This window comes from Medicago truncatula, chromosome 2 (genome assembly GCF_003473485.1).
Source record: "Medicago truncatula cultivar Jemalong A17 chromosome 2, MtrunA17r5.0-ANR, whole genome shotgun sequence".
Classification (NCBI taxonomy): Eukaryota; Viridiplantae; Streptophyta; class Magnoliopsida; order Fabales; family Fabaceae; genus Medicago; species Medicago truncatula.
This window is the reverse complement of record NC_053043.1, coordinates 16,918,039-16,945,395: the sequence shown is the minus strand read 5'-3', so window position 1 is coordinate 16,945,395 and position 27,357 is coordinate 16,918,039. Positions and strand designations below refer to the sequence as shown.

The following is a 27,357-nucleotide window of genomic DNA, read 5'->3' as shown; positions in this document are numbered from 1 at the left end:
GGTTTTTCTTATGAAATGATATTTTCTAAAATATAAATATTGACAAATACCTTTTTATTTCATTAAAGTGATCTTTAATTTATATATTTTGTGAAACAAGAGTACCGGTACACTCAAAATTGTGAGTGTATCATAGAAGTTCCCTTGAAAATAACATGGATCTACACAAATTTTTCTACTCAAAATGCCTTTTAAAATTATTAAAGACCTCACCTTTCATTTCTTCCACCCGTTCCACTCTTGCACCACTAACATATAAGCTTTGGATAAGTTATTTTGATTCCAACTTTTAACCATGTCATGAAAAAATATCATATTTGCATCACCTTCTTTCAAGCATAACGATAGAGAATAACTTTTGTGCATAGGCTCTTTCCTAAAAACTTAATCCTCTGAAGTTAAACTTGCATCTTTGCCTTGTAAAGAAGATTTGGTTACTGATATTCGTTCTTCGATATTTTGACTATGTTTTTTGCGCCAATCACGAAGACAACATTTCAATCTTTTAAATTTTTCCTTCAAAACATAACCACTATAATCAATAACTTTTCCTTCAACACTTCACAAGTCTTCCAAAGCCAAAAAGATTTGAAAATCACTTAATGAATTTAAATATATCCACACACATTTTCATGAACGAATTATGATAAAATCTTGATCACACCGACTCTAACGTGATTAGTTTTGCAGATGAAATTTAAAATTTTACACAAAGATTGCAATTACATATACTTATAAACCCACTTGGGTTAGTTGGTGCTATTGACTTGGGACGTGAGAGTGTGTTCCTTCTTAAGGTTTCAGGTTTGATTTTCTCCGTATGTTAATTTGGGTGGTCTGTGTTAGCTTCTTCAAAAAAACATATACTTATATTTTAAATATTATAATTTTTTTACGCATTATTTTAACTGTTTTTGAAAATCTGATTCTTGATCCAAGAATATAGTAAAATATGCCTTGATTTTGTTGTTGAAATAATATTGGGAGAGAAAACAATGGAAAGAGGAAAATACACCGAAAAATGAAATTTGATATTATACAACCGCTTTAACATAAGATTTGTAAAATTACCATATAATCCTCTAAACTAGTGAGATTAATTTACCATATATTAATCATATTTCGAGTTTGGAGGGGAGAAAGGGAAAGCTTTGAAGGGTGGAAAATATGAGGGAAAATAAAGAAATCTTTTAAAAAATTTAAAAGAGTGGTTTTTTAGAGAATATAAATTAATGCATATGATTACTATATTTTTAATTTTAAAAATATGTAACAACATAGATTAAATTTAAAGAATTTATATAAACCCTCCAAAACTCTCCTCCAATACAATTTTTTAGTTTTTCAAATAAGGAGAGTTTAGTATTATGAAGAAAAGTTAACCATCAAAGCATTTTCCTCTGATTTTCCTCAATTTTTTCCATTTACTCGTTCTTTTTTTCCTAGACCTTCTCCTCCCTTCCCCTCCAAACTCGCAAACAAAGCCTAAGGGATGACATATTATAAAATATGGTATAGATTATTTTTCTTATAGTAGATTTTCCTTAGCCCCTAAAAATACGCTAAAAAGATTTTTGGTTGATTTTCTGCATATTGTAATAATGCGATTTTAAAAGCAAACTCGTTCTTCCAAATGATTTCTTTTGGATTAGAAATATTAGCACTTAAACCTAGTTGTTTAGGCTCCACTGACAAGGAGCTCCTTCCAAGGACGTACTCGGAGAATACCAAGTTCAACTTTCAGGGGAACAACGTTTGACCAGTACGCATGCCTCTATGCACGAGCCGGATTAGTCGTCCATCTTTGGTAGGTTGGAAATCAGTGCGAAAGGAAAAAAATAAAAAATATTAGCACTTACTAGGAAAATGCAACGAATGTGTCAAACTATACTCTTGTGACAATGGCCCAATATGATGTGTGACCCCTTGTTTTTGTGTGTCGGTGGTTTATTGACCAAATTAAAAGCAGTCAATTAAAGAGATAAATCAGAAGTATTGATGTTTGGTTCACTTGTAAATCTTATATGATTACTTAGCAATAGCATCCAAGTTCCAACTACAATTGACTAGTTTTCATATAATACTAAGTGACGGTCATAAGAGGTAATAGTTGATACCAAATGATAATGATATATCTCTTCTATATATATGTCCACCTTTCTTATTTTTGCTCTAATTGGTCTGTTTCTGATACCTAAGTTATTTAAATAATTAGGATTTTATTGCTCTATAGAAAATAATTGCAAATTGCAATAAGTTAATGATGATGCGGGGTCAAAAGAAAGATAAAATTTGTAGGCAGAAAAAGAAAAAAAAAAAGTTAATGATGAGGCCAAGAAGTATAAGAAGTAACTATTGGTTGAATTGAAAAAATATTGACCAATATTCCTTAAAATTTTGTTCATTAAAAAAATGCATGGGGTTGAATCCGTTATGAATATGATAAATTCGTTAATGAAATATTATAAATATTTTTTGAAATAAAATATATAAATATTTGTGTAAGTATCTATTTAAATGTATTGAGGTATTTTTCATTTTTCACATGAGAAATGTAACTGATCTGAAACTGACTTGTGATGACGAACGAAGGTAACTGTATACGTAGGAGGACACATGAGTTGTTCTGTATGTAGTGTCTCTAACACTCAAATAATTGATGAATTTAGGACAATCATGTTTAGCAAGAACAGAAAACAAAATCTTTCATCAAAGTTTGATGGCCTTTTATATGTAGGCAACATGAGGTTCTGAGATGGTTAAACGGATCTATACTTTGATTTCATTGTGATTCACGGATCAATGTATGATTTTTATCAAAGGACAATGATTTGTTTACAAAGATTTATATGGTACGTCGCGGGATCCGATTAGTGTTTATTCATTTAAGTTGTGGATCTTTATGGGATGAGTCTTTATCAGATACAAAAATTAGACCAGATGTTATTTTATAATGTTATTTTAAATAATTTTTTTTATAAGTCAAGTATATTAGTGTGCAATTGCGAAGATATACTTTTCATCAAAAGTCATAAATCATCTTTATAAATTTTAACGTTGTTGCATCTCGAATTCAAAATCTCTTATTGAACTAAAAATATATATTTCATTTTATATAAACACTATTGGATGATTGAATCATCATCAACAAATAGATTTCTTTTCTAGATTTAGATTAAGTTCAAAAACGCGTTTTTAGATTTAGATTGGATTCATGTCTCAATCTTTACCTACGGGCAATGTTGAATTGAATTAGCCAGAGAAACATTAGTAATATTATATCATATAAATTTCAACGTAGATACTCATACCACACATCATGTGTGACACATAATATAAAAGAATTTTATCCTTGACTTTAGGTTTCAAATTAGTTGACTATAGATAAGTCACACACTTGACAAAAAAGTGACAAAAAAAATAGTTGACTAGGCCAAAGATAGTGGTCATATAATTTGTCTCATCTACTGAATTTCAATTCAACCAAACACAAACACGTACTATATCCGTACCATTTTGACTAAAATTGCATCTTATTTATTCATTTATTTATATACATTTACAGAAAATTCAAAAGCACAATACAAAATAAATAAATTTGTTTTCTTAATTTTGATAATAATAATAATATATCTAATTAAATCTTTAGGTAACCTAACCGCAGTCCTATACATCATAATTTGGTGTGCGGACTGAGATATTGTGTACTTTTTTTTCATCTAACTCATTAATATTGATGTTAATAATAATATTCCAATCAATTAATTAAATTCTTATAGACTTTAATCTAACTCTATGGTGCTGTGGCTGCTCTTAATAACAACATCTTCCTCATTGGGTTTCCATATTTTCTTGCATGATGAACAAATGGTCCAATTTGCAGCTTTAGATGATTGAGTTGTATTTGATGGTCCAACTTTTAATGCACGCAGTTCTTCTAATTCCTTCTTCAACCTAAGATTCTCTTCACTTAGTTTCTCATGACATTTTCTCAAGTATATACAGTTCACCTCTGTTTGTTTCAGCTTAGTCCTGAAAAGTCAATTGTATATAATTGCTTAGAAAGTATAGTCAAGTCAAACAAAAAAATATTCAATTTTTAGTCTCAAAATTTTAGTGTTCAACAATCTAATCAACAAAAATATTTTTTTATCCTCTATTCCATAATAACTGTCAACTTTGTTCACTTCACACAAAATAAGAAAATGATAAGTATTTTTATAAAACTTTTATTATTAATTATTGATGTATTTTTTAATATCATAAATACAACATAAAATTTTATAATTTGAGTGATATACATAATATTAAAATTACATTGAAAATTAAAAATAACTCTTTTTTGAGATAAATTATTTTTGCAAAAACGAGAAATATCTCTTTGAAATAGTCAACAAATAATAAATTGGATGATTTACCAACACAAATTATTTCTTGAAAAGATAATTTTGTCAAGAATATCAGGCATAGTAGTCAAGGTAAAAATGATGGAACACATTAGTAAAAAAAAAAAAAAAAACAAGAAGAAGAAGAAGAAATCTAAGTGATCAAAAGTGAAAAGTTGATGAAGAGAAATATGTTGGATTAAGATCAAACCAATATTGAGCCATGAAAGAAAAAAAAAAATCATAAAAGATTGAAAATTGAAAACAACCAATGATTCAAGAATCATACCTTGCTCTTCTGTTCTGGAACCAAACTTCAACCTGTCTTTGCTTTAAATTCAATTCCTCAGCAAGTGCCCGTTTTTGAGCCTGCATGTAAAACCGAAACAAAAAAATCAATTCTCTTAAATTTTGATAAATGAAAATTTAACAATGATATATAAAACAGTAACGAATAAAATACATGATAAATTATAAACCATAAATAATTAATCAAAAAAAATGATTTTAAAGCTAATGAAAAAATGAAAAATGAAAAGAAAATTCAAAGAGTAAAATATATTACGGTGTTAATTGTGTTGTGACGCTTGAAGGCATTTTCAAGCTTGTTTGATTGCTCAGTTGTAAGCCTCAATTTCTTTGGGCACCCGTTGTTATCATTGGTGGTGTCAATAGCAATTTCTTCTTCAACAGTGTTTGCTTGTTCTTCATGCACTCTTTTCAAACTCAATTCATTTGCCCTATCATGGTTCAAATCAATGGCCAATTCTTCTTTTGAATCAACCAGTGGTTTGTTCACATTGTTTTGCACATAACTTCCTAATCCAAGTTTAAGATTAAGATCCAACGTGGATGCCATGTGATGATCTTGATCATCATCCATGGTAGAGAGAATGAAGAGAAGAAGAGAAGAAAAATGTTTATGTGAATTAGTCAAAGGGGAAAGTGGTGGGTTTTATGAAGGAGGTGAATTTAATATGAAAAATTAAATTATTAATGGGGTTTTGGTCTTATTCTTTGTGATTAAATTTCAATCAGTTATGGAGTATTGGCTTCTTGTATTTATCATAAATAAATCAAAAGTTGTGCATGTAGAATAATTTTAAAAATAATTTATTAATGATGACTTGTACATTAAATGCAATAATAAAATGAGGGAAAAAAGTAGTAAAAGCATGCGTTAGAATTCTGACTCCTTTGAGGAAACCAAAACTTCCTTTAATGACAATAAAATGTTTGACTTTTCCACTTTTTAATTCGAGACATGTTCGATTCAGTCACCAGAACTTATCTTTCTCATCACTTTCCTATCATATTCATATTATTACTCCCTCCATTCTAAATTAAATAACATAATTTGATTATGTGTATATTCAAATAATATATCTCGTCTATAAAATAGTCCCTTTTTTATAAGATCATTTTCCTATTTTCAACTATATTAATTATTTATTTACATACATGTCTCTATTTAATATACATCTTTTTTTCAATCGGCATTAAATTACATTTTGAAAATATAAACTAACTCTCTCTTTAAAAGATAAAATTGTAAAAACAATAGTGATTACAAACAACTTTAATACAAATATTCACTTTCTTAATTCCCACGATTTTGGTAAAAGAGTCTTATATACAACGAAAGCCAAGCATTATATATAATCCCAATTTGCCGTTTTAGCAATTTTTTTATGAAAAGTTTTGAGTGCAATTAATGTGTATATTTTATGTATTAATATTACTAAATTGTCATTTGTTTGTATGTATATTAAAATTAATTTTTCATATTTCAAGACAAGTTAGTAGTATAAATTAGGGATATATTTTTTAAAAAAAAATGCATCTAGTAATTTGAAAATGAGTACATATTTAGAGACAATTTTTTAATCAAATGAATATTTATATACTGGGACGGAGAGAATAATTCAAGATATTTAAGGTCAAAGAGAAACATTGACTTATGTGAAACAATCAACTAAAAGTTAATGTATTTAGCCTCGAATTGTGTTTTTTTTACTAAATGGTCTAATTGTGGTTGGACTGTTATAATTAAAATTTGATAATTTTAAATAAAATATTAAATATATATAAAGGCTGAATTAATGATGTATAAATTATTTGACTTAGCTTTTTATATATAATAATATATTCTTTGTTTTTAGTAAATAATTATAGAAAATTATGTAATTATTGCTTACATTTTTTAAATAAAACTTCTTTTTTTAGAATTCTTTGAACAATATCATTAGGACACTTGTTAGCATGACTCTAAAATATAATAATAATAATAATAAAAAATTTGAATATGACAATAAGTTATAATGCTCAATTATTTATGATACATTAAGGAATTAGACCAATATCCAGTCAAAGGAAAAAAAGGATTAGACCAGCATTTTCAATTTACAACAATAATAATGAAGTTTGTTTCTAGTAAATAAATTATGAGAAAAGTTGATTAAAAAAATATTGATGTGGGTTCAAATTTTAGACTAAATACATTAACCTTCTTTATCAACTTTTGCTTATATTTGAAATCAGAACAATAATAATATTGTGCATCAAAAAACCATTATTTAAAAAACATGATACGATTAATCATCTACTATACATAATTAAACTGTGATAATTATGTAAGAGGTTATTTTTCATATGTGTCGAAAAACTGTCTGAAATACATTTTTTGCATTATAAATTTCTTTTAGAAAATATTACTTCCTCCGTCTCACAATAATAGTCGTTTGGTTTGTTGATGATTTTGAAGCAAATGATTACTAAACTAATCTTATTAATAGTAGTTAATAGAGTTGTTGAGTTAGATGAAATTCAATAAATAAAGATATATTAGTGGAAAAAAATTAATAAATGTTACTCTCTATGTCCCTTTATATAGTACTCTCTCCGTTTTAAAATGAGTGTCGTTTTAATAAAAAAAATTGTTTCAAAATAAATGTCACTTTAAGTTTCCAATGCAATAATAATTTTTTCTTTTCAATTGTACCCTTCAATTAATACAATGGTACACCACTTCCAAAGAATTATATTTTCTTTAATGAAAAACAAACAAATAGTTGATTAGAATAATTTGATAAAATTGTTATGACATTTGACTACTTTATTCCATTCATTAATATGTGTGCAATTGGCTAAAGCGACACTCATTTTAAAACGGAGGGAGTAGTAGTTACAAAAAAATTGAGAAATGCTAACCGGTGCCTCCGAGGCATTGGTTAAGGATGTTTAAAAAGAAAATTATATAGTAGTTATTGCATTGAAAACTGTGTAATTAATACTAAAAAAGTAAAATATGTTTCCTTTTATGCTAATAATTTTCCCTTTTTGGATCCTTAACGAGTGCCCCGGGGGCACCGGTTATCAATATCTAGGAGAATGCTAAACCGTGTCATCAGGGCATTGGTTAAGCAACCAAAACCCTTTATTTTATATCTTTTTCTTATGTTGAATACATACACTAACTCTCTCTCTCTCTCTTAAAGGATAAAATTGTAAAAACAATAGTAATTATAAACAAATTTATTACACCACTTTCAATTTTCTTCATTTCCGATATTTTTCCAAAAGAGCCCTATAATTAAGGGCAGAGGTAGTATTTAATTAAGGATAATCTAATAATAGTCATACACATTTGAGATAACTTTATTACTCTAACAATTTTTCTTAACAACCTGTGATTTTTGTAACTACTCATATAAAAAGGGACAGAGGGAGTACATTAATATTCTAAAGTAACAATTATTTTAAGACAAGAAAATAATATTAATAAAAATATAGAGAGTATTAATCAATCCTTACACTTCCTTAAAATAAAATAAAAAATCAATCCTTACACAAACTTGCTACTCCCTCTGTCTCTAAATAATACTCTCTTCGTTCCTTTTTAAGTGTATTTTTAGGGTGAATTTTTCGTTCTTATTTAACTGTCTTTTGGTATTTTAGGGATAAGATTTGTCAATTATACCCTTTGTCAATTACACTTATATTTTTCAAAAAAAACTAATTAATGTTGTCTATTTGAAAAACTAAAGTTATTTTTTTAAACAAAATTTGATTCTTGTTATCCTCAAATTTAAACAAAATTTTGTTACAAAAAAAAAGTTTGAGAGAAGAAAAATAAAAGACTTCGTGAATGTTCAAAAGGAAGAAAAAGTGGAAGACTCGTTGGAATTGTTGATGAGAGATGAAGAGGGAGCAATAGTTGAAGACTCATTTGACAAGATACAAGAAAAAGAACAAGATGACAATGAAGAAGAAGAAGTTTCATCAATATAATTTTTATATTGACTTAAAATAATTAAATAGATGTCCACAATATTTAGAAAATTGACAATTGTTTGTTATGAGAGAGAGAGAGCACAAAAAATATGAATTTGTTAGAGAAAAAGATAATAACTGACAATTGTTTGTTACGAGAGAAAGATAACATATTAAATTTATTGGAAAGATAAAGTGTGTGCAAATCATTGGTGGATTAAAATTAGGGTATAATAGGAAGAAAACGTGCAAAAATACACATCACTATTTTGGTTTTAATTTTCTAAAAAGACACTTAAAAAGGAATGGAGGGAATAGTAGTTTAAGGTTTGTGCACGATTATTAAAGAAATGATTAATTGTGTTGATTTTAATAGTAAAATTAGTATCATTTACTAAAATATCCTTATTAATTGTAGTTAGTGGAGTTGTTAAGTTGGATTAAATTTAATAGATAAGGGATAATAATGAAAAAAGATAATAAATGATGCATTGATATTCTAAAGTGATACTCCCTCCGTCCCTAATTATAAGATCCTTTTGAGAATTTTTTTTGTCCCTTTTTATAAGACCCCTTTGTTATTTCCAACTACATTAATTATTTCTTTACATACATGCCCCTATTTATTATACATCTTTTTCTTCAATCAGCAATAAGTAGCATATGGAAAACATAAACTAACTCTCTCTCTTAAGGATAAAATTGTAAAAACAATAGTGATTACAAACAACTTTAATACAAATATCCGCTTTCTTAATTCCCGTAATTTTAGCAAAAGAGTCTTATAATTAGGGACGGAGGAAGTAATTATTTTTAGAAAAATAAAAAAGGCTAAATTGACAATTATTTAGTGACATGGGAGTATCAATGTATCATAGTTGAACCAAAACCGTGGACAAGAAAACCATAATCCCAAAGTATGGTCCCATTTTCAATGAAAGAATTCCCCCTATACACTGGCATAATTCTTGTGTAGTAGGGTACGAGGGAGCATTTTAGTCATTTAGTGAATTGAATTTTATTAGTTCGGTGTTGATGATATTGCAACTGATTAGTTGACACAAACCCAAGCCATTAATAAGGTTGTAGGTAATTGGGGTACTGTTTCAAAATATTACTACTACTCTACTACTTTGGCTTTGAGACTTGAGTGTCAATTAATAATTTGTTGTTAAACTTTTACTAATATTGAAATTGGACCAGACTAAGAGTAGCGTTTCCCTAGTTAATTATTGAATATTCAACAATAAACGGCTTGATGATAATGATAAACATTAAGCAACGCATAGGGAAACTGCAATATTGAAACTTCTCATCATGATTTGTTCCTCTTTTTTGTGCCCTAAATGTGATATGATTCCTTAACTAATGCCACCGGTCTGGACCATTAGTTAAAGTTTTTCTTTTTCTTTTGTACCGGTTTCCAACTCATCAATGGTGGACGATTATCCAATTCATGCGTAAGAAGATGCGTTAAATTTAGATTATTTGTAGTCATTATAGTCACATGTATGACACATCTCACTCGTCTAATAAAATCAGATAGTTTAAATTTTGAACTTAGTATAGTAGATTTAAAGAATTTTTTTAAAAGAAAAATAACTAACATAATATCATAATATTAAATCAGTAATAGAAGTTGCAATCTCATTAAAGATACGAAAATTAGAAAAGAATGTGGATGTCTTAACTAACTCATGGGCAACTATATGAGTCATAGTGCATCTAAATCAAATCCATATCATATTATTGATGATTAAGGACCTTGAAAATTGCAAAGAAAATTCGAAAGATGGTGACAACTATCAAAAGCGTGTGTGGCCACGTTTGTGATCTTATGTCAACATAATACAATGAGACGTTATTTACTTCAGAGTACAAATAGAAATTTTGAAGAAAATGAACAACAATGACTAGAATAATTCAGAAAACGTGTACAATCAATGATATGCGTTCTACATTTGACATTCAAGTCACATAATTTGTTCCCATATCCTGATAAACATGATTATAGAGGGTTAAAGGTTACTAATATCTTGCCAAAGTGACATGTTACTTTTTTTTTTTTGAAGGAATAAGTGACATGTTACTGTCAAACAAAGTTGAATTTATCGTTTCAAATTTTAATTTATTCAATTATTTTGGTTATTCTGTGATTAGAATAGGTTTAACGTTTGAGTGGTGATACATGTACACCCCTATATGACAATACACCTCTTACACCCACACAAAATTCTGACATGTGGCAAGGAAAAGTGTGAAGAGATGAAAGAGAAAGTATGGTTGTGAGATGAAATTATCAAAATGTCCCTAATGCATGGGATGTACAATAGGGTGTATGATTAAAGGGTGTTCATGTAACATTTTCCTTAACGTTTTGATTAGGGTTCAAACATTTTCACATATTTATCCAATCAAATCATGACAAGTAGACATTTGTGAAGATATTTAGGGCTGTTTGTTTTGGGTGACAACATAAGGAAAGATTTATGAGGGTCATAAACAAAAGGATTAGCTATCTTTCCATAGTTTGGAACCACCATAAAAAAAAAAAAGGAATGATACTGTTGGTTGGGTCCCACACAAAAAAGTGTTTCTGCTCTATTCACGACGGAAAGCTTGGAGAATGCACTGTTTTAAGCAAAATTACATAAAAATCCACAAATACAAATGCTTTTCAAAGTGAGATTAATGTATTAAATTAAAATTAAAAATAAAGTAACGAAAGTGAATTTTTATGGTCGTGTTCTATCAAAATAAAAAAATCATACAGTTATGTAGTTTTTTATTATCCATAAAATTGTAACTTTAAGTTCTTTAAAAAAAATATAACTTTAAATTAGTTTTTTTAGGAACTTTAAATTAGTTATATATCAACTTCTTATAGGGATATTTTAGTCATTTTAATAAATATAAATCTTTCTTTCCTTCTACTATCACTCATACCAAACAACTAAAAAATCATCACACTTTCCATTCACTTTCTTTTCACTTTCTTTCTTATAACAATCATTCCTTTCACTTTCTTTCTTTAAACTTTCCTTTACCATCCAAACACACCCTTAAGAAGTTAACTTAAACAGATGACACTATGAAGTGATTTGATTTTATGACCCTATCAAGTGATTTGATTTGATGAATGTGTCAAAAATATATATGCACGCTTGATGTATACAAATTAAATCCAACAAATTTCATCTATTGAAAATAATTGTGTCAAAAATGTATTGACAAAATGTGAATACATACCCTAATAAAACTTAATTTTTTATAGATTCATCGTGTTGTGAAAGACTGATTTCTTTTGCCAGTCGCAACTTCAAAATTTTATTATCCAATACAAAATGTGGACACTCCCAATAACGTGCTTATAGAAGCTCATAAAAAAAAAATACCATGCTTAATCAACAAGGTTGAAGGGTATGATAAAAAAAAAAATCAATGTTTTATTGATATTTGTAAAATGATTTATAATTTGGAACAATTTTTTTTTTTGTAAAGTGACTAATAAATATGAACGAAAGAAGTAACCATAAATAGAATTTTATAAACTAAATGAAACAAAGTAGAGTAATACACTAAGGACCCATTTGGTGACAAGGATAAGAGGCATGATATGATAATTGTATCGTGTAATGTATCAATTTAGTGTTCTCTTCACTTCAATTGATAATGTTCCTCACATTTGATTGTACGATCTTTCTCCAAACAGAAGAGGTGAGGTTCTTTAAAATACAGATGTGGAATTGTATTAGCCAGTTTACTAGTGTCCCGTCAAGTAGGAATATTTATAGAAAAGAGTTCGTCTCCACTGGAATTGTCTAGTTTCAACATAACTATTGTTATTATGATTAGGTTAATTGTAACAAATGGGAGAGTTTTGCACGTGGCAAAGTAATTGGTTTTAGTTCCTTAAGAGAGAGTAATAAAGCAACTAGGTCATGTCAGATTTCCTTCCTTGAATTATCTGAATAACCACAAACATACATGAATACAATGTTATTGATTACTTGATTTTAAAACCTTTGAATAAAATAGTCAGACCAATGTCTTGGTCACTAACTCTCTTCAATGTTTAGGATTCCTAAATTCTTAGGTGAGTATAACCATTAAAGGTTTAAGAACACAAAGTAAGTAAAAATGATCATTAGTTTATGACAAAGTCTAATCAATAATTGAACAATTAAAATATGTTAAGTCTTATAATTAGGTATAATAATCCTAGTTGACCTAAAATTGATTTATGGACAAAGTTATGGTTAATAATCTTTTAACACATAAAAAGCATTAGAATAAGATTAACTAAATATAATAACAAAGTAATTGATTAAAATCTATAGAATCATATAAAGTTACATGAACAAATAATTACAGAAAAATTCCTTTTTCATGACTTAACCTAGAGAGTATTTAGCTACTCATGATTTCTAAGCACATATAATTATATATGAATAAGAGAACATGAGAAAATTAACTCTTCATGAGTAAGTTCAGAAAATATATCATCACCATTCTCAAAGTCAGAATCAGATTCAGATGATTTGGTTTGCATTAGAGCAAGATTTGCTTCATTTTCAAATATTCTCATGTTGCCATGAGACTTTTCTTGACCTTGTTTTTGAAATCTTCCTTCTAGGAACTTTTATTTTTAGGTTTATGCTGCTAGAGCTCAAGAGTCAAGTTATTCAACTACAAAATGTCCAGGCTATTTGTAGTTGAAGCAGATCTTAGGTTCATCCTATTTTTCTCTGAAGTTGGATCCTTTGACACCACTATTTCTTCTAGGAAACCTTTTCTTTTTGTACAGATGTTGAAGCCTCCTTGACAAGAATGCAACTTCATCATTAGATCCTTCTATAGTCTCATTGTGTGGAGTGTTTTCTTCAGACTATAAAACTTGAAGAGCTTTTGTTGTTTTCCCATTAGACTTAAGAGCAATGGACTTTCCTTTTCTGGAAGGATCGTCCTCTAATGTGTATATCTCATGACTTTTCAAATAGTTTATCAGGGTTTCCATTCCCAGATTATTCAAGCCTTTAGCTTCCTGAATAGCAGTTATCTTCGGTCTTCATCTGATAGGAAGACACCTCAAAATCTTCTTTACATGATTTGATTCAGTGTAGCTTTTGATTAGCACTTGCAGACAAGAGACAAGTGTTTGAAACCTTGAAAACATGATTTCAATATCTTCATCATCCTTCGTTTAGAATAGTTCATATTGTTGGACTAGAAGAGTTGCCTTTCCTTCCATCACTTATTGATTTCCCTCAGCTATTTTATTATATTCAACGAAGGGAAGAGTATTCACCATGATACTGCAAGCTTTATGATGTTTCTTATAAAGTTTTTTCTACTCCTTTGTCAAACTTTTTTTTATTTAGAGCTGCTCCATCTGCATTTACTAGAATGCTAAAACCATCTTCGATTATATCTCATAGTTCTTCATCAAGAACTATATCATGACTATACAATTTGCTTTTCCAACAAGAAAATTGCTCAGCATCCCCAAAGAAGATTTGAGTTCTAGACAGGTAAGAATCACATTTAGAATTGGATTTTGGAGCAATGTTATTATTAATTTCATGAGGAGGAGGAGGAATAGTTGTTGTCATTGTTTTGATTTTTCTCAGGATCTTTTAGTTATTACATTGTTAACTGTTAAATCAACAGACCGGATGCTCAGATACCAACCAAAGGTGAGAAAAACATAAGAAATGGAGGCTTGAGTTGTGTTGTCCTTTTCTGAAGAAGAAAAAATTATAAGTTAAAATAAATCTGAGGATATGAAAGATAAACATAGGAGGGAGGGAGGGAGAGAGAGAGAGAGAGAGAGAGAGAGAGAGGGAGGGGGAGAGAGAGAGAGAGAGAGAGAGAGAGAGAGAGAGAGGAGGGAGAGAGAGAGGGAGGGAGGGAGGGAGGGAGCGTTCTGCACAATCTGAAATTACGTCCGCACAATCTGAAATTACGTCCAATAACCTCACACTTCTTGAAAGATTTCTCCACTATAATCAACCTTGATAACAAAAGTACTTAGACACCACATCTAAGATTTTCTACCTCTCATTGAGGACTTCCTTCAACTCAACAAGATTAAGAGTTTACAAGAATTTGTTATTGTATACACTTCAGACTCAAAGAGTGGTAAACTAATTTAAGCACAATTAACTAATTTTCTAATATTTCTAAACACTTAAGGAATTCTAAGATGAGAGTCGTAAGAAATTTTCTAAGTGTTTCCCTAAATTTACTATCTACATACATGAAATGAATTTTCTACATCTAAAAGAATTTACATTTTTTTACATTTTTGGTCAACAAAGTGAAGTTTCCTTTTATAATGGAAAGGTCCAAAACGATAAATCATACACCAAATCCGTAATAGCATCAAATTAAATCACAAAAATGACAGACAACCATCAGCACAAGGTACATCTCAAACAATCACTCAATACAACATGTTATTATTGCAGAACTGTGGTGATGGTTAAAATTAGAACAATGTTATTTGAACATCAATTTAGTTGACAACCATATTTTTACAAAGAAAAGTACGTGTTAGCACAAAAATCAAGGAAAAGAGAGAGAAAATAAAAATATAATATGAGTATGAGAGAGAAAGTTATCACAAAAATTGTTAGGAAATGGATGTACAAATATCATTTCCCTTAAGATTAATGGTTTGTGCTTTAAGACAAAAAAAGATTAACTCGTTGTCTAATAGTGTCATCAGATAAATTTCATGTTAGTTTTCACTGTAAAGCCTAGTCCTCTATTCTTCAATAATAAAGATGGTGAAAAAAGTACATTATGCCAAACGAGTATATCGTTAGCATTGTTTGTCAATGTAGTGAAAAAATCATGTGTAATGAATTCATCATATCAATTGCTCTGATTAATTTCCTTTTTTCATTCTCAGTGACTCCTCAATAATCATTTCACATTATCATACTCAGTAAATTAGTTGAAAAAAAGGTAAGAGATAAAAAAGAAGGAAATGTAAAATATAAGCTATTGCATCGAAAAATGAGGAACCTGCCTGAAAATGTCCATTAAAAAGTAGCTGGAAAACTAACATGGCATTTTATAGATTAAAGCTATCCATTACATTTTATAAATTAAAGCTTTAGCAGTGAAAAAATGTAATCTTATCATGTCCTTTATATGTAAAGACTCATTCATAGTCACAGAGTAGAATCACAGCGTTGCAAAAGAGTTTCCCCTCATCAATAATCCGACTCAGAGATCATCATGATCCACGGTCTCAATTCCTAGAAGTTTAGCCAGAAGCCCACTCTCATACGCTTCAACGGTTTCTGGAAATCAGTCAATGAACAAGTGTTTGAGGGAACTTCAAACAGAAACGCATTTTGTTTCAAATGTAAAAGTTTTTTTTTTCCTGGCTAAAGAAATACTTACCATCTGATCCTCCAAGGTGTTTTCCATTGATGAAAACTTGTGGCACAGTACGCTTCCCGACAATATTAACCAAAACATCCTGAATCTTTGAACCATCATCTGCAATGAAAAGGTCTTTTAATATCTCTGTAACAATTCTTCAAAAAAATATCTCTGTAACAACAATGACTCCTTAACATCTATCAAACGAAAAAGTAACATTATATACTCATTTTTCAGTTTCCCTATCTCTACACTTAGCAGTTGCTGAAAGAAAAAAAACTATCTTCTTTCACAAGTTATAATGCTTTAATATTTCCCCCAACAAATGGGATGCTAACTTTCCCTGCTTTTGATAAATGTCAATTATGATTTACTCACTTGATTCGTTTTGTCAAAACTAGAATCAATTTTGGCTTAAGTTGTTTGTGCGTAAACTGTTGAATTGAACCTAATGAAATAGATCGAGTTAAAAAACAAAATCATACAATTAACAACTAATGAATACTTCATTTTACCACATTATTTATATAATATGTATGCTATTTGAAACATGAGCAATCCTGTTAAAAAAAATATAATTGAAACACAAGTAAAAATTTATTTAGATTATATAACTAACTCATCACAACATAAGGCACTTGGTATGTGTGTGAAAATTTAAAGCAAGCCGAAATTTTCAGTATACCTCTCTCGTCAAGCTCCACAACATAAGGCACTTGGTTCAACTCTTTGAAAACAGCTTTTGCTCTTCTACAGTACCTATATTCAAAACAAAGAAATCAGCAAACACAGAACAATGAATACAAAATAAATCACTTCATGAGCTTTTTTTCCTGCTGTAAAGTTACAATTTTTTTGCAAAGTTAAGAAACACTCGATAGTAATCAACAAAGTTCATGATTATGAATATTCACATTGTGTGGCCAGCCAGAAACAAAAGGATAATGAGAAGAAAAAAGGGCAAAAGAAGTACAGTTGCAACATTTTTATTTTAGGGGTAAATAGACTGTGATGGGTACGTCACTTTGGAAGGTCATTTGGATCGGGAACGAGCTGCTAAACATTTGATTTCCTTGATTGTTTAGATTCTCTGACAAAAAAGAAGCTAAGGTGGGAGAGGTAGGGGAGTGGGAGGATAATCATTGGCCGTGGAGGCTCGGGTGGCATTGGGAATTCTTCACTTGGGAGAGGAGGCTTTAGTAGAGGAATTAAGGGTGGCTGTTGATGGAATTACATTGTCAGTGGGAGGTGACACTTGGGAATGGTTACCAGAGAATGGGGGGTGTTTTACGGTTAAATCCACATATCTACTTCTTAGGAGTCTTTGCCAGCCTCATCTTAGTAAATCTCCATTGAAACTCTATGTTTATCGTAATTTGTGGAAGAGTTGGGCTCCTATGAAAGTGTCCACCTTGTCATGGCAACTACTTTTGGATAGGCTGCCGATGAAATTCAATTTGCATCGGAGAGGGATTATCCCTCAAGTGGACTCCAAAGTGTGTGTGTGTGTGTGCGTGCGTGTATTGTGCGGGAACTCGTCTAAACAGGCTTTACATCTTTTCCTGCATTGTAATTTTGTATCCGCTGTTTGGTATGAAGTGTCCCATTGGCTTGTTGTGGTTCAAAATATTCCCTCAGGTTCGGTAAGCTTGTGTACTAGAGGTTAGTGTCTGTTTTTCTGTTTTGGAGTTGTAAGGTGGGGACTGGGGATTAGTATCAATCTGTTGTAATCGTTACGTACTTTGTCGGTCTCTTTCGGATACATCTTGTGTTAGGATCATCCTTTATGAGGATATTGTCTTTCGCTGTTAATAAAAAAGAGACTGTTTTGAACAACTATAATGCGATCCAATTTTTTTGATTCGTACAATCCTATTCAAAACATAAGCAGACACTCAAGGATATCCAAACACAACAAGATATGATCCAAACACACATCCAATTCCAATTTCCCAAGCACCAAACAATTAGAGCTTTGAAGATGCTACAAAGAACATTTACAAATATGACCTATTGAATGGAGAAAATGATTGGTCATTTGAAATTATAAATTATAATTAACGTGTATTCTGTAAAATGGGCAATTACAGAGATTTTAGGTAAATAAAGTGAAGATTTACAATGGTGAGAAAAAGCTGCTAGACCTCTTGAGTAATGAGTACTAATATAAATAAGCCAACCATACAAATCAGAATCAAAGCAGAGTGATCAATGTAATCGAACAGGAGCTGATTCCAAATTCCAAATAAAGAACAAAAAGACTTATTCCATAGCGCTATACTAAACAGATAAACGACGCTAAATGGTGGCGCTATAGCGCTAAGCCCTATGAAGCACAGAACCGACATAGACACCCGACACAACACAGACACAGACACGTCAACACTGCAAATATAAACATGAGCCATACTCAAAAGAGGGGTATAGTATGGTAAATACTTACGGACAATATGTCTTGGAAAAGATGGCGATCTTGTTGTTATTAATGGTCTTGTCAACAAACTCACCAACAGAAGAAGCTGCTGAAGCTGAATCCAAATAAACAGAAATTGCTAAAACCATCATCACCATCATCATTGTTACCTTCATTCTCGCTGATTTAACTGTCAACAAACATCATAAAATGAAACCAATAAAACAACAAAGGAGTGTCTTTAACAAAAATGGAAGAGACATGCTTACAGGGCTGATCTCGTCTGTCTGATGATTGTGAATAAGGGGGATACGGATCTGATCTGATCACGGAAATGAACTCTTGTTTATGGATTTTTTGTGTGCTCTTAAACGGCACCGTATTCATGCCATTGTTTATTGATTTTTTACAATAATTCATGCATTTTTTTTTATTTTTTTTTTAAGAAATAGTAAATTCACAATCTATCAAATTTTTAGTTGTTAGAAATTGTGGTTACATTACACAATTTTACAAAACTATATTATCGAATGATGATTGTCACCACTTATAATCTTTTACTCATATCATTTATCGATGATATGAGATTCATTACACTAAACTTTATGATTTAAGTTAGAAAATGTTTTGGTGTTTAATGTATCTCAAATAGATACTAACAATCAAGAATAATATACAATAATTATGAAATTTCTATTTGAAAAAGTTTTAAAACAACAATTGTTCCTTCTTCTTTTTGGACAAAAACAAATATAGAAAGAAAGAGTAAAAATACAGTTTTTTTTAAGAGTAAAAAACAATAAAAAAAATTGATATTCCCTAAAACTCAAATTAGTAGTTCTTTTTAAGTTTTTGACATTATTAAAGAAATTATTAGTAGTTTATTTTTTTAAAGGATTAGTAGTGTTAAAAATAAAATGGGTTTCATTTACTAAAATACATTTATTAATTATAGTAAATGGAGTTTTTGTAAAAAAAAATATATTATAATTAGTGGAGTAGTCAGATGATTAAAATATAATAGATAATGATATGTTAGAGAAAAAAATAAATAAATGTTTTATTTATCCTCTATCTAATCCTTTGTATAAGAAACAGTTCGTTCACTTTCTAAATCCTAGAATAACTAGTGTATATGTGAATTGTTTTTTGTAAAAGGATTATATAAAATATTATAAAAGGGACAAATACTCTTAAGCCAGAGAAAAATGACAGATGAAGTGAGAAAAATAAAATGTAATACTCATGAATAAATCAAGTTTAGCGTCCAAATAGTCAACAAAAAATTAGGCGCCGAAACTATATTATCCTGCCTAACAAACACTACCATGCAAAGTATTTACACCATTAGATTTCCCTCTTTTATGATTCTAATAAAAAAAAAAACTTCATTCACATTCAGATAGAATAATGAGTAAACCAATTTTAGCAACCTAAATAGTAAGAAGACAAATCAAGACGCCTGATCTGGTATCATTCCGCCTGACAATACCTCCCTTTTCGACTACACAGTCGGAGGAGGCATCATCCTAAATCTTTGCCTCTCGCCGCCATTTTCACAACAACCTCTGGAGACCTCATGGATCTGTTAACCACCATCGGTTGGTCATTTGACGGCGGTTTCTGGTGTTTGGAATCCGGTAAGGGGGCTGCACCATGAGAGTATAGTGTAGTATTATCATCGTCAATTGATCCTAATGATCAAATAAGCCACAATTACCAAGCTAAAATTCAGAGATTCCATCCCAAGGGTAAAAAGCTATAAAATATAATATGAATCAATTTCATTAATTTCCTCAATCCTTAGACATTTCCCTCCTATCATAGCATATCAGAAGAAAATACGAAATACTTTATCAAGGTGTGCTATTATTAAAATCATAAAGAAAGATGAGAAACACAAACTATTCAACAACGGGTTTGGAGCAGGACAATTAACAATGAAGAACAAAATCTTAACAGCAGCAGTATATATTAAGAGCAATTACAGACTACAATCTAAATCTAAACACTCATTGTATGTCCGGCAAGAACAAAAGAAAAAAATACAAGAAAGGTGGTGGAGTACAATAAGGGAAGATATGTACATAAGGAAGCTGTGAAACTGAACTTGAATTATGAGAGCTACACAGGAGGTATGTTAGAGAAAGAGAACCCTTTGTATCCTTTGTAAGCATAATATGCAATCCTCGTGTAGTAGAAACCAGGTATGAACAATAACATTCCCAGTATTGCAAAGAAAAGCCCTGTCAGAACAACCATTCACAAAAATTTCAAAATCAACAATAAACAAAAATAATAGAGAACTAGCTAATTAGTTATACTCTGGTCATGTGCTAGCTGAATTTCAGTTAAAAAAAAGGTTTTCAACTTCAGCGAAAATCAGTGCTAAACAAACAACCAGCTGGGTTGATGAACTTAGGAACATCAACAAAGTTCCAATCAAAAGGTATACGGTTCAGACACCATAAAATAACAGTCATTAACTTACTAGCATTTATCTATGAATAAAAATTGAGTTGCGTATCATTTAGGACCCTTAACTTACATTTTTGGCGCAAGTTGGTCCCTTAACTGTTAAAAGTGTCAGTTGGGTCCCTTAACTTGACCAGGTTACTACAAGTTGGTCCATTATGTTAAAATACACAAAAATTATTAGTCGGTACTGATGTGGAAGATCAAATCCGAACATGGGGGACAAGGGTCGCTGGTCTCCCTTGCTTCCCCAAATCAAAATGGTTTTCCCTACATAACTTAGAGATAGGGTTTTCCCAAAATAAGAAAGTGTCATTTTTTTCCTCCAAATTTCTCAATGTTTTTGTAATTACATATCAGGATGTCCAACAATCGTTCTTCCTCATGGTGCTCACAAGCAGAATTGTCTAGAAATCACGGCAACAACCAATGTTCCTCAAGTTCTCATGGTATAGATCATTGGGTGCCTAGAGTTTAGTGTGGATACATACACAATCAAACAAACCCCAACATCTATATTTTATAAGTAAAAACAAACAAATTCATAGAAAACCCTAAACCGAAAATGCAAACACTGCATATAAGAATATTCACACAACTTGCAGGATAACAAAAAAGCTATAAAACTAGCAGCAATTGGTAATTTTGCAACTTCCCAATTCACAATTATCACTCTTTAATAAAAGAAATAAGAAATTGAACATTTTTACAAGTGAAAAGATTATTACCATGAGCAGTGTCACCACCGACATGGTTATAAGCCATGAGAGAACCGATGATGATACTGAGAAAACCAAAGACGAGAAGTGAAACAGCGAGTGCGATCTCTTTGACGGGTGGTTTGTTGTTGACAGTGTACGAGGTTCCTATCATGATATCCTCGTCTGAAATCGAAAAAGCGTGATCTACGTATGCCATTGTTTTGTTTTGCTTTGTTGGTAGCTAGATTTGGATTTTGGAGGTTGTTGTTTGGGTGGAGGGTTTTGGGATGGGTTGAGTATTGATGAATTTTGTTGCTTTGGGTTGAGATTTCTTATTAGTTTGACAATTAAATGAGTTTATTAATATGGTCTCGTCTCGTGTTGGAATCCTATGGGTGGATTATTTTGATGGTTTGATCATGGATTAATGTTTTGGTTTAAACAAACTTTTGAGTTTTGACTCTTATTTTGGGGTGATTCATCATTTTGGTTCAATTTTAAAATTTGGAAATGTAATCTTCCAATTCATAGAATTTTTAAAATTCTCTCAAACATTTAAATTTAATGTTTATTTGTCTCTGAGCTTAACTTTCATATTATAGGAAATAAACATAAGCTCTAACATTATAAAAAATACTCCCTCCGTTTTAAAATGAATGTGTTTTAGGTGTTTACACATGTATTAAGAAATGCAATTATTATAAGAAAGATAATGCTTATTTTACCAAATTATCCTTATTAACTATTGGTTAGTTTTAAAAGTAATGTGTATCTTCCAATGCAATAATACTTTTTCTTTGAAAGATACAATTGAAAAGAAAAAGTTATTATTGCATTGGAAACTCAAAGTGACATTCATTTTGAAACAATTTTTTTGCTAAAGCGACACTCATTTTAAAACGGATGGAGTAAAAAGTAGTAGTTTCAAGGGAATATGAAATGAAATTTTCAAAGCCTCACAATCTTATGTGATCGGCAAATTATTAATTTTACATTGGTGTTATTTGGTTTAACTCAGTTTGATTTTGGAGTTCTGATTTGAAAACCGAACCAATCAGTTCTTGTTCAAAGTTGTCCATACACATCTAAAATATATCAATTGTTAATTGTTTTCGGTTATTTTCGATCGATTGCGGTTTATTTTTTGGATTGTTTAGATTTGAACACTCCTACCGTTAATTAGAATAATGAGCTAGCAAGTAGGGATGGGAATAGATTGATCTAGTAAGGATAACAGTGGGACATAAGACTGCTAGACATCCACAAAAAATACACAGGGTAGATATCCACATTTATGGACTTGAGCGTGGACTCTGGTAAAACCTACAAATTTAATGGGGTATTGACTCTCTAATGTTTAGCCCTCCCAGTGCCCACACATATACAAATACATAATTAGTTAATCGTACGCCATTAATAATTATTGCAATATGCACTTATTTTTTCTGTTTTTGATGTTTTTTATTTGGCTAAATACTGTGAATTTTAATATTTTATAAGTTGATTGAAATATTCTGTCATATTTAACTATGTTGTGATGCTATTTTGTTGTTGTTTGGTGTCTTTATTGCTAAGAGCATGTAATGAGTGCGTACGGATCCTTAGGTTCCCAGAGGATACAATGACACACTAAATTTCTTGTTCATGACGGTATGTGCATTTTTTACTAACGTGATATGGAGATAAACACTATAGTACCCTGTTGATGACATCTTGTCATTACATAATTTTTATGTACTTTTATCACATTTTGGAGTTCACAAAGCAACTTATGCAGCAAGAAAAGCAGAAATTCTATAGAAAATACAAAGAAGCAAATCGTGTCACGATTTCCAGAAAACGTGCCACGATTTGAGAAGACCAAATCCAGTTTCGACATTGAAGAAATCGTGTTACTATAGCAGAATCGTGACACGATTGGAGGAAACCCTAATTCAGTAATTTGCGATTCAAAGAGAATCGTGCCACGATTTTAGGCGAAATTCTGTGCCTATTTAAGCTGAAGACTATTCTGAAAACAAAGGTTGCGATTTGGAGAGAGCAAAGTGCGATTTTGAGACTACAAGACGGCGAGAAGGGCGATTTCTTCACTCTTTTACCAGTTCATGTATGTATTGATTCCTCTAATGATTATGTTATTTGTAAACACCATTATGAGTAGTTAAATCCATTAGAGGTTAGGTCTGAGATGATTCTTTGTAACCCTAATTTAAACATGTTGTTGTGAAACTCTATTATTTGTGAATGACAATCTAGTTTTTATTCAATTCAATTGTTCTTAATGCTTTTTATATCCTGATCAAATATAAATATGATTTAATGAGAACGAATGACTACTGACCATAGCTTTCGGCTTAGACCTAATTGAATTGTTCTAATAAACATGGTTAGTCTAGGAATGGATAATCATTTGTTAGTGATATTAGGTTAACACGTGCTTAAACCTTCAAAGGTTATTAGACCACCTAAGGAATTAGGGGCTGTAGCCCTAGAAGAGGGTCCTAACTCAAGGGATTGATTAGGACTATTTTGTTAACTATCGTAAGACTAGTGACTCTTTCACAATAATAGGTGCAGTATACCAATTAGGGGAACATAGATGATTCGAAAGACCTAAACTCATCTCTCTCTTATTCTTTAAACCAATCTTTATTTTCTGTTATTGCTTATGCAAACAAATCAATCAACTGCCTAGCGGCAAATTAAAAGAACTTTTATACATCTTAAGTTACAACGTAATTGAATTATTGAGATTAAAACCAGTCCTTGTGGAGCGATATTTTTACTACTTCGATAGTATTTGGTACACTTGCCAAAAATCTATCAAGTTTTTGGCGCCGCTGCCGGGGACTGTTGAGTCATCTCAATTTGGAAATTTTGTTTTTATTTAGGATTTCTGTCATTTATATTTTTGTATATATATATATATTTTTTTTTTTAAAATAAAAAAAAATTATTTATGCTCTTCTTTTTCTTCTCATTGTACTGTGCTACTAAAAAGTTTATCCAAATTTTGCAGATATGATAGACAGGTTATACCTCCATGACACAAAAGAGATTGGTATGTTGAAGTATGAAAAATATATGCTATCTTTGAAGATAGGATATTTGGACAGAAAAATCTCAAGATTAAATGAGAGATGTTGTCGTTGTGAGGCGAATCAACCAGATAGTAATTGTGAAGAGAAGAAGGAGGTGATCAACATCGATTACAATACTCAACTTAAAAATATTTTAGATGATTTCTTGGTGTCAAATCAAGTTTCATTTGAGAAGTTTGATGTTTAGTGTTGTGATTTTGTTGAGAAGGCACATGAGTCTCAAAGGAAGTTGGTTAAGATGGAGACAGAATGTCACAAGGTTGTGGTAGAAGAAAATCCCAATGTTAGGAGTGTTGATATTGGTCCGAAATCTGAACCAATGGAGGTTAAAGAAATAACTTGTGTGCAAATGGATGCACGTCCTTCTCTAAGGTGGGAGAGCTTAAATTCCAAAAGATCAACAGTGAGTGCATGGGAGTATCTGAATCTTTATGCCAAATTTATTGAATTCCTACCAAACAAGAGGAAGAAGAAGGATGATATATTCTTTCTATCATATTTGCCACCCTAACAGTGGTTGGAGTGTCAAGCTCAATGACGTAAAATAAAGCGCTTGGTGGGAGGCAACCCATCATTTTTATTTATGTTTTTATTTTCAGTATTTTATTCCTATTGTTGAGTCAGACAATTGTCAGTGTGTTTGAATAACTCAGTTGTTTCCCCCTGTTATGTGATTGAATCTGAACTTGTTTATTATTGATGAATTTGCTTGTTTGTTGACTTTTTTCAGTTTAGTAACAAATGTTTGCTCAAGTGGTATTCCAAAAGTTCAAAAGGAGGAGTGACTTGTGTTTCAAAGGCGCAGTGTACGGCAGTGAAAGATAGGTAGTCACAACTCCTAGAAATCTAAACTGTAAGGTTCATGGCCAAATTTTATTCTCCAATTTACTTCTAAAGAGTGTTCCATGCATTTACATTTCTAGAACTTGCATTTTTTCTCTACTGTCGATTGATCTTTGTCATATACACACTGAGGCAAAAATGTTTGGTCCTGTGAGCCTTTTGAAACCTACCCTGATTGTTTTGAAATTTTATTCTTTCTTTAGCCAAATTGAGCCGGTAGGTTTAGATCTTTTTGTTCGGTGACAAACTACATTACAAGCTTAGAGACTTTTAGGATTTATCCCTTTTTGTTTTTCTGAGTTAGGCATTGTAGAATGTTGCTAAATATTAAGTTTGGGGTTGCTATTGGAATTTGCAACCAATTAAGTTTGGGGTGGGGATACTAGAGAACAAGAAAAAAAAATTAATAAGAACATTCTCATGAAAACAATATGCCAAATGGTGTATTAAAAAAAAAAAATTGAATGAAAATGGGACAAAATATTGAAAAACCGAATAACTTCAAACTCGATTGTCCCAATTATTATAAATAATCTCTAGTACCTTGCAAGAATTGTTGTTCCTATTATGTATATCCAACAATTGTTATAAACGTGAATTCTGTATATCCAAAAACCGTCGTATCTATTGTGGAGTGTGGCTTCTTTTATAATGTTTTAAACCTAAGTCCTTGCTTTTCCTTCAAGCCAATCACGTTAATTCCTGTAGTATTGTGCGGCTGGCTTTTTTTATCTCAAATGTTTTCTTCTCTCCACTTGTTATGTGCCACGTGTTTCTTTCCCTTTGTAAATGGTTCTAAAATCGTGTCACGAAATAGCCATCGTGACACGTTTTAACCAATATCGAATAAACTCCATCCTGCGCTCTAAATCGTGACACGTTTTCAACAATCGTGACACGATTGTGCTTTCATCAAAATCTTATATTTTTCTTGCTTTTCTTGTTGCTTAAGCTTGCTTGTGAACTCAAAATTATCATAAAAGATTCTAAAAATAGCAAATGACTGACTGTCATCACCTGTCCAAAGGGTGCACAATGTCATCCCTGCGATCGAGCTATACTTCGAGTTCTTGTCGTCGAACAGAAGAATTCGTCGGAAGTGGTGTAAAGCAACCGTTGAGGTGGTTCATTGTGGTCAAATTTAGTTCTTCACCAATGTGGGGGTTGTATATGAAAAAACACTCCAACGCTTAAGTCAATGAGGTTTCAATGAGTTTTGAGGAGATTTCTCGTAATGAGAGTGTGTATACCTTGTTTTCGGTGTGACACACCCTATATATAGACGCCATGAAGGTGGGTATGAAGGTTTTGCCTTTGTGGCTCAGTAGTTGGTCGACCGTTGGATCAAGTGAAAGGCTTAGAGGTGCTATGAGCTTAATATCCGGTGCGACACAAGCTCTTTACCGGTGCATGAGGATGCTGCAACATGTGGACGCTTTATTGGCCCATGGTTGCAATAGTGGACTCATGGTCCAAAAGATTAAGTCTTGGTCCGGTTCGGAGCAATAGCCCTCAAGTCGTTAGTTCTTGGCTTGAGACAAAGACTTTGTAACATTCACATATTTGGGTTACCTTTGATCGCCGATTTGTAAATATGATGATTCTTGATCTGAATGATGTTTGCCTTCAGATGATTTGGGTGTAGCCCCAGAGGCATCCCCCCTAATTCAATATACGCGGATATGTTAAAATATACGATGCTATTTATGATATTGACATTATCTTTACTCCTCACAACGTGTAACCTAGAAAGAAAAATAATATCAACA

General features: G+C 31.0%; 3 protein-coding genes across 4 annotated transcripts; all 3 read right to left on the bottom strand.

The window, feature by feature from the left end:
- Positions 1 to 3,522: 3,522 nt before the first annotated feature.
- Positions 3,523 to 5,408, bottom strand: LOC25486406 (homeobox-leucine zipper protein HAT4). The gene is made up of 3 exons (XM_013607970.3): positions 4,951 to 5,408; positions 4,675 to 4,754; positions 3,523 to 4,032 (listed from the first exon to the last, which is right to left on the bottom strand). Exons 1-3 carry the CDS (start codon positions 5,266 to 5,268, stop codon positions 3,783 to 3,785), a joined length of 648 nt encoding a protein of 215 aa, XP_013463424.1. The 5' UTR covers positions 5,269 to 5,408; the 3' UTR covers positions 3,523 to 3,782.
- Positions 5,409 to 15,668: 10,260 nt separating this feature from the next.
- LOC11438755 (glutaredoxin-C4) lies at positions 15,669 to 18,887 on the bottom strand. Of its 2 annotated transcripts, none has more exons than XM_003595081.3 (5): positions 18,738 to 18,870; positions 18,499 to 18,649; positions 16,741 to 16,814; positions 16,074 to 16,172; positions 15,669 to 15,970 (listed from the first exon to the last, which is right to left on the bottom strand). In XM_003595081.3, the coding sequence occupies exons 1-5, from the start codon at positions 18,853 to 18,855 to the stop codon at positions 15,894 to 15,896; spliced, it is 519 nt and encodes a 172-aa protein (XP_003595129.1). In that variant the 5' UTR covers positions 18,856 to 18,870; the 3' UTR covers positions 15,669 to 15,893. The 2 variants fall into 2 exon arrangements, with proteins under 2 accessions (XP_003595129.1, XP_003595128.3); XM_003595080.3 differs by having other exon boundaries at positions 15,674 to 15,970; positions 18,499 to 18,658; positions 18,738 to 18,887.
- A 1,430-nt stretch (positions 18,888 to 20,317) lies between these two features.
- On the bottom strand, positions 20,318 to 22,026 carry LOC11444401 (transmembrane protein 230). Its single transcript, XM_003595079.4, has 2 exons — positions 21,672 to 22,026; positions 20,318 to 20,714 (listed from the first exon to the last, which is right to left on the bottom strand). The coding sequence occupies exons 1-2, from the start codon at positions 21,859 to 21,861 to the stop codon at positions 20,593 to 20,595; spliced, it is 312 nt and encodes a 103-aa protein (XP_003595127.2). The 5' UTR covers positions 21,862 to 22,026; the 3' UTR covers positions 20,318 to 20,592.
- Between the last annotated feature and the right edge of the window lie 5,331 nt (positions 22,027 to 27,357).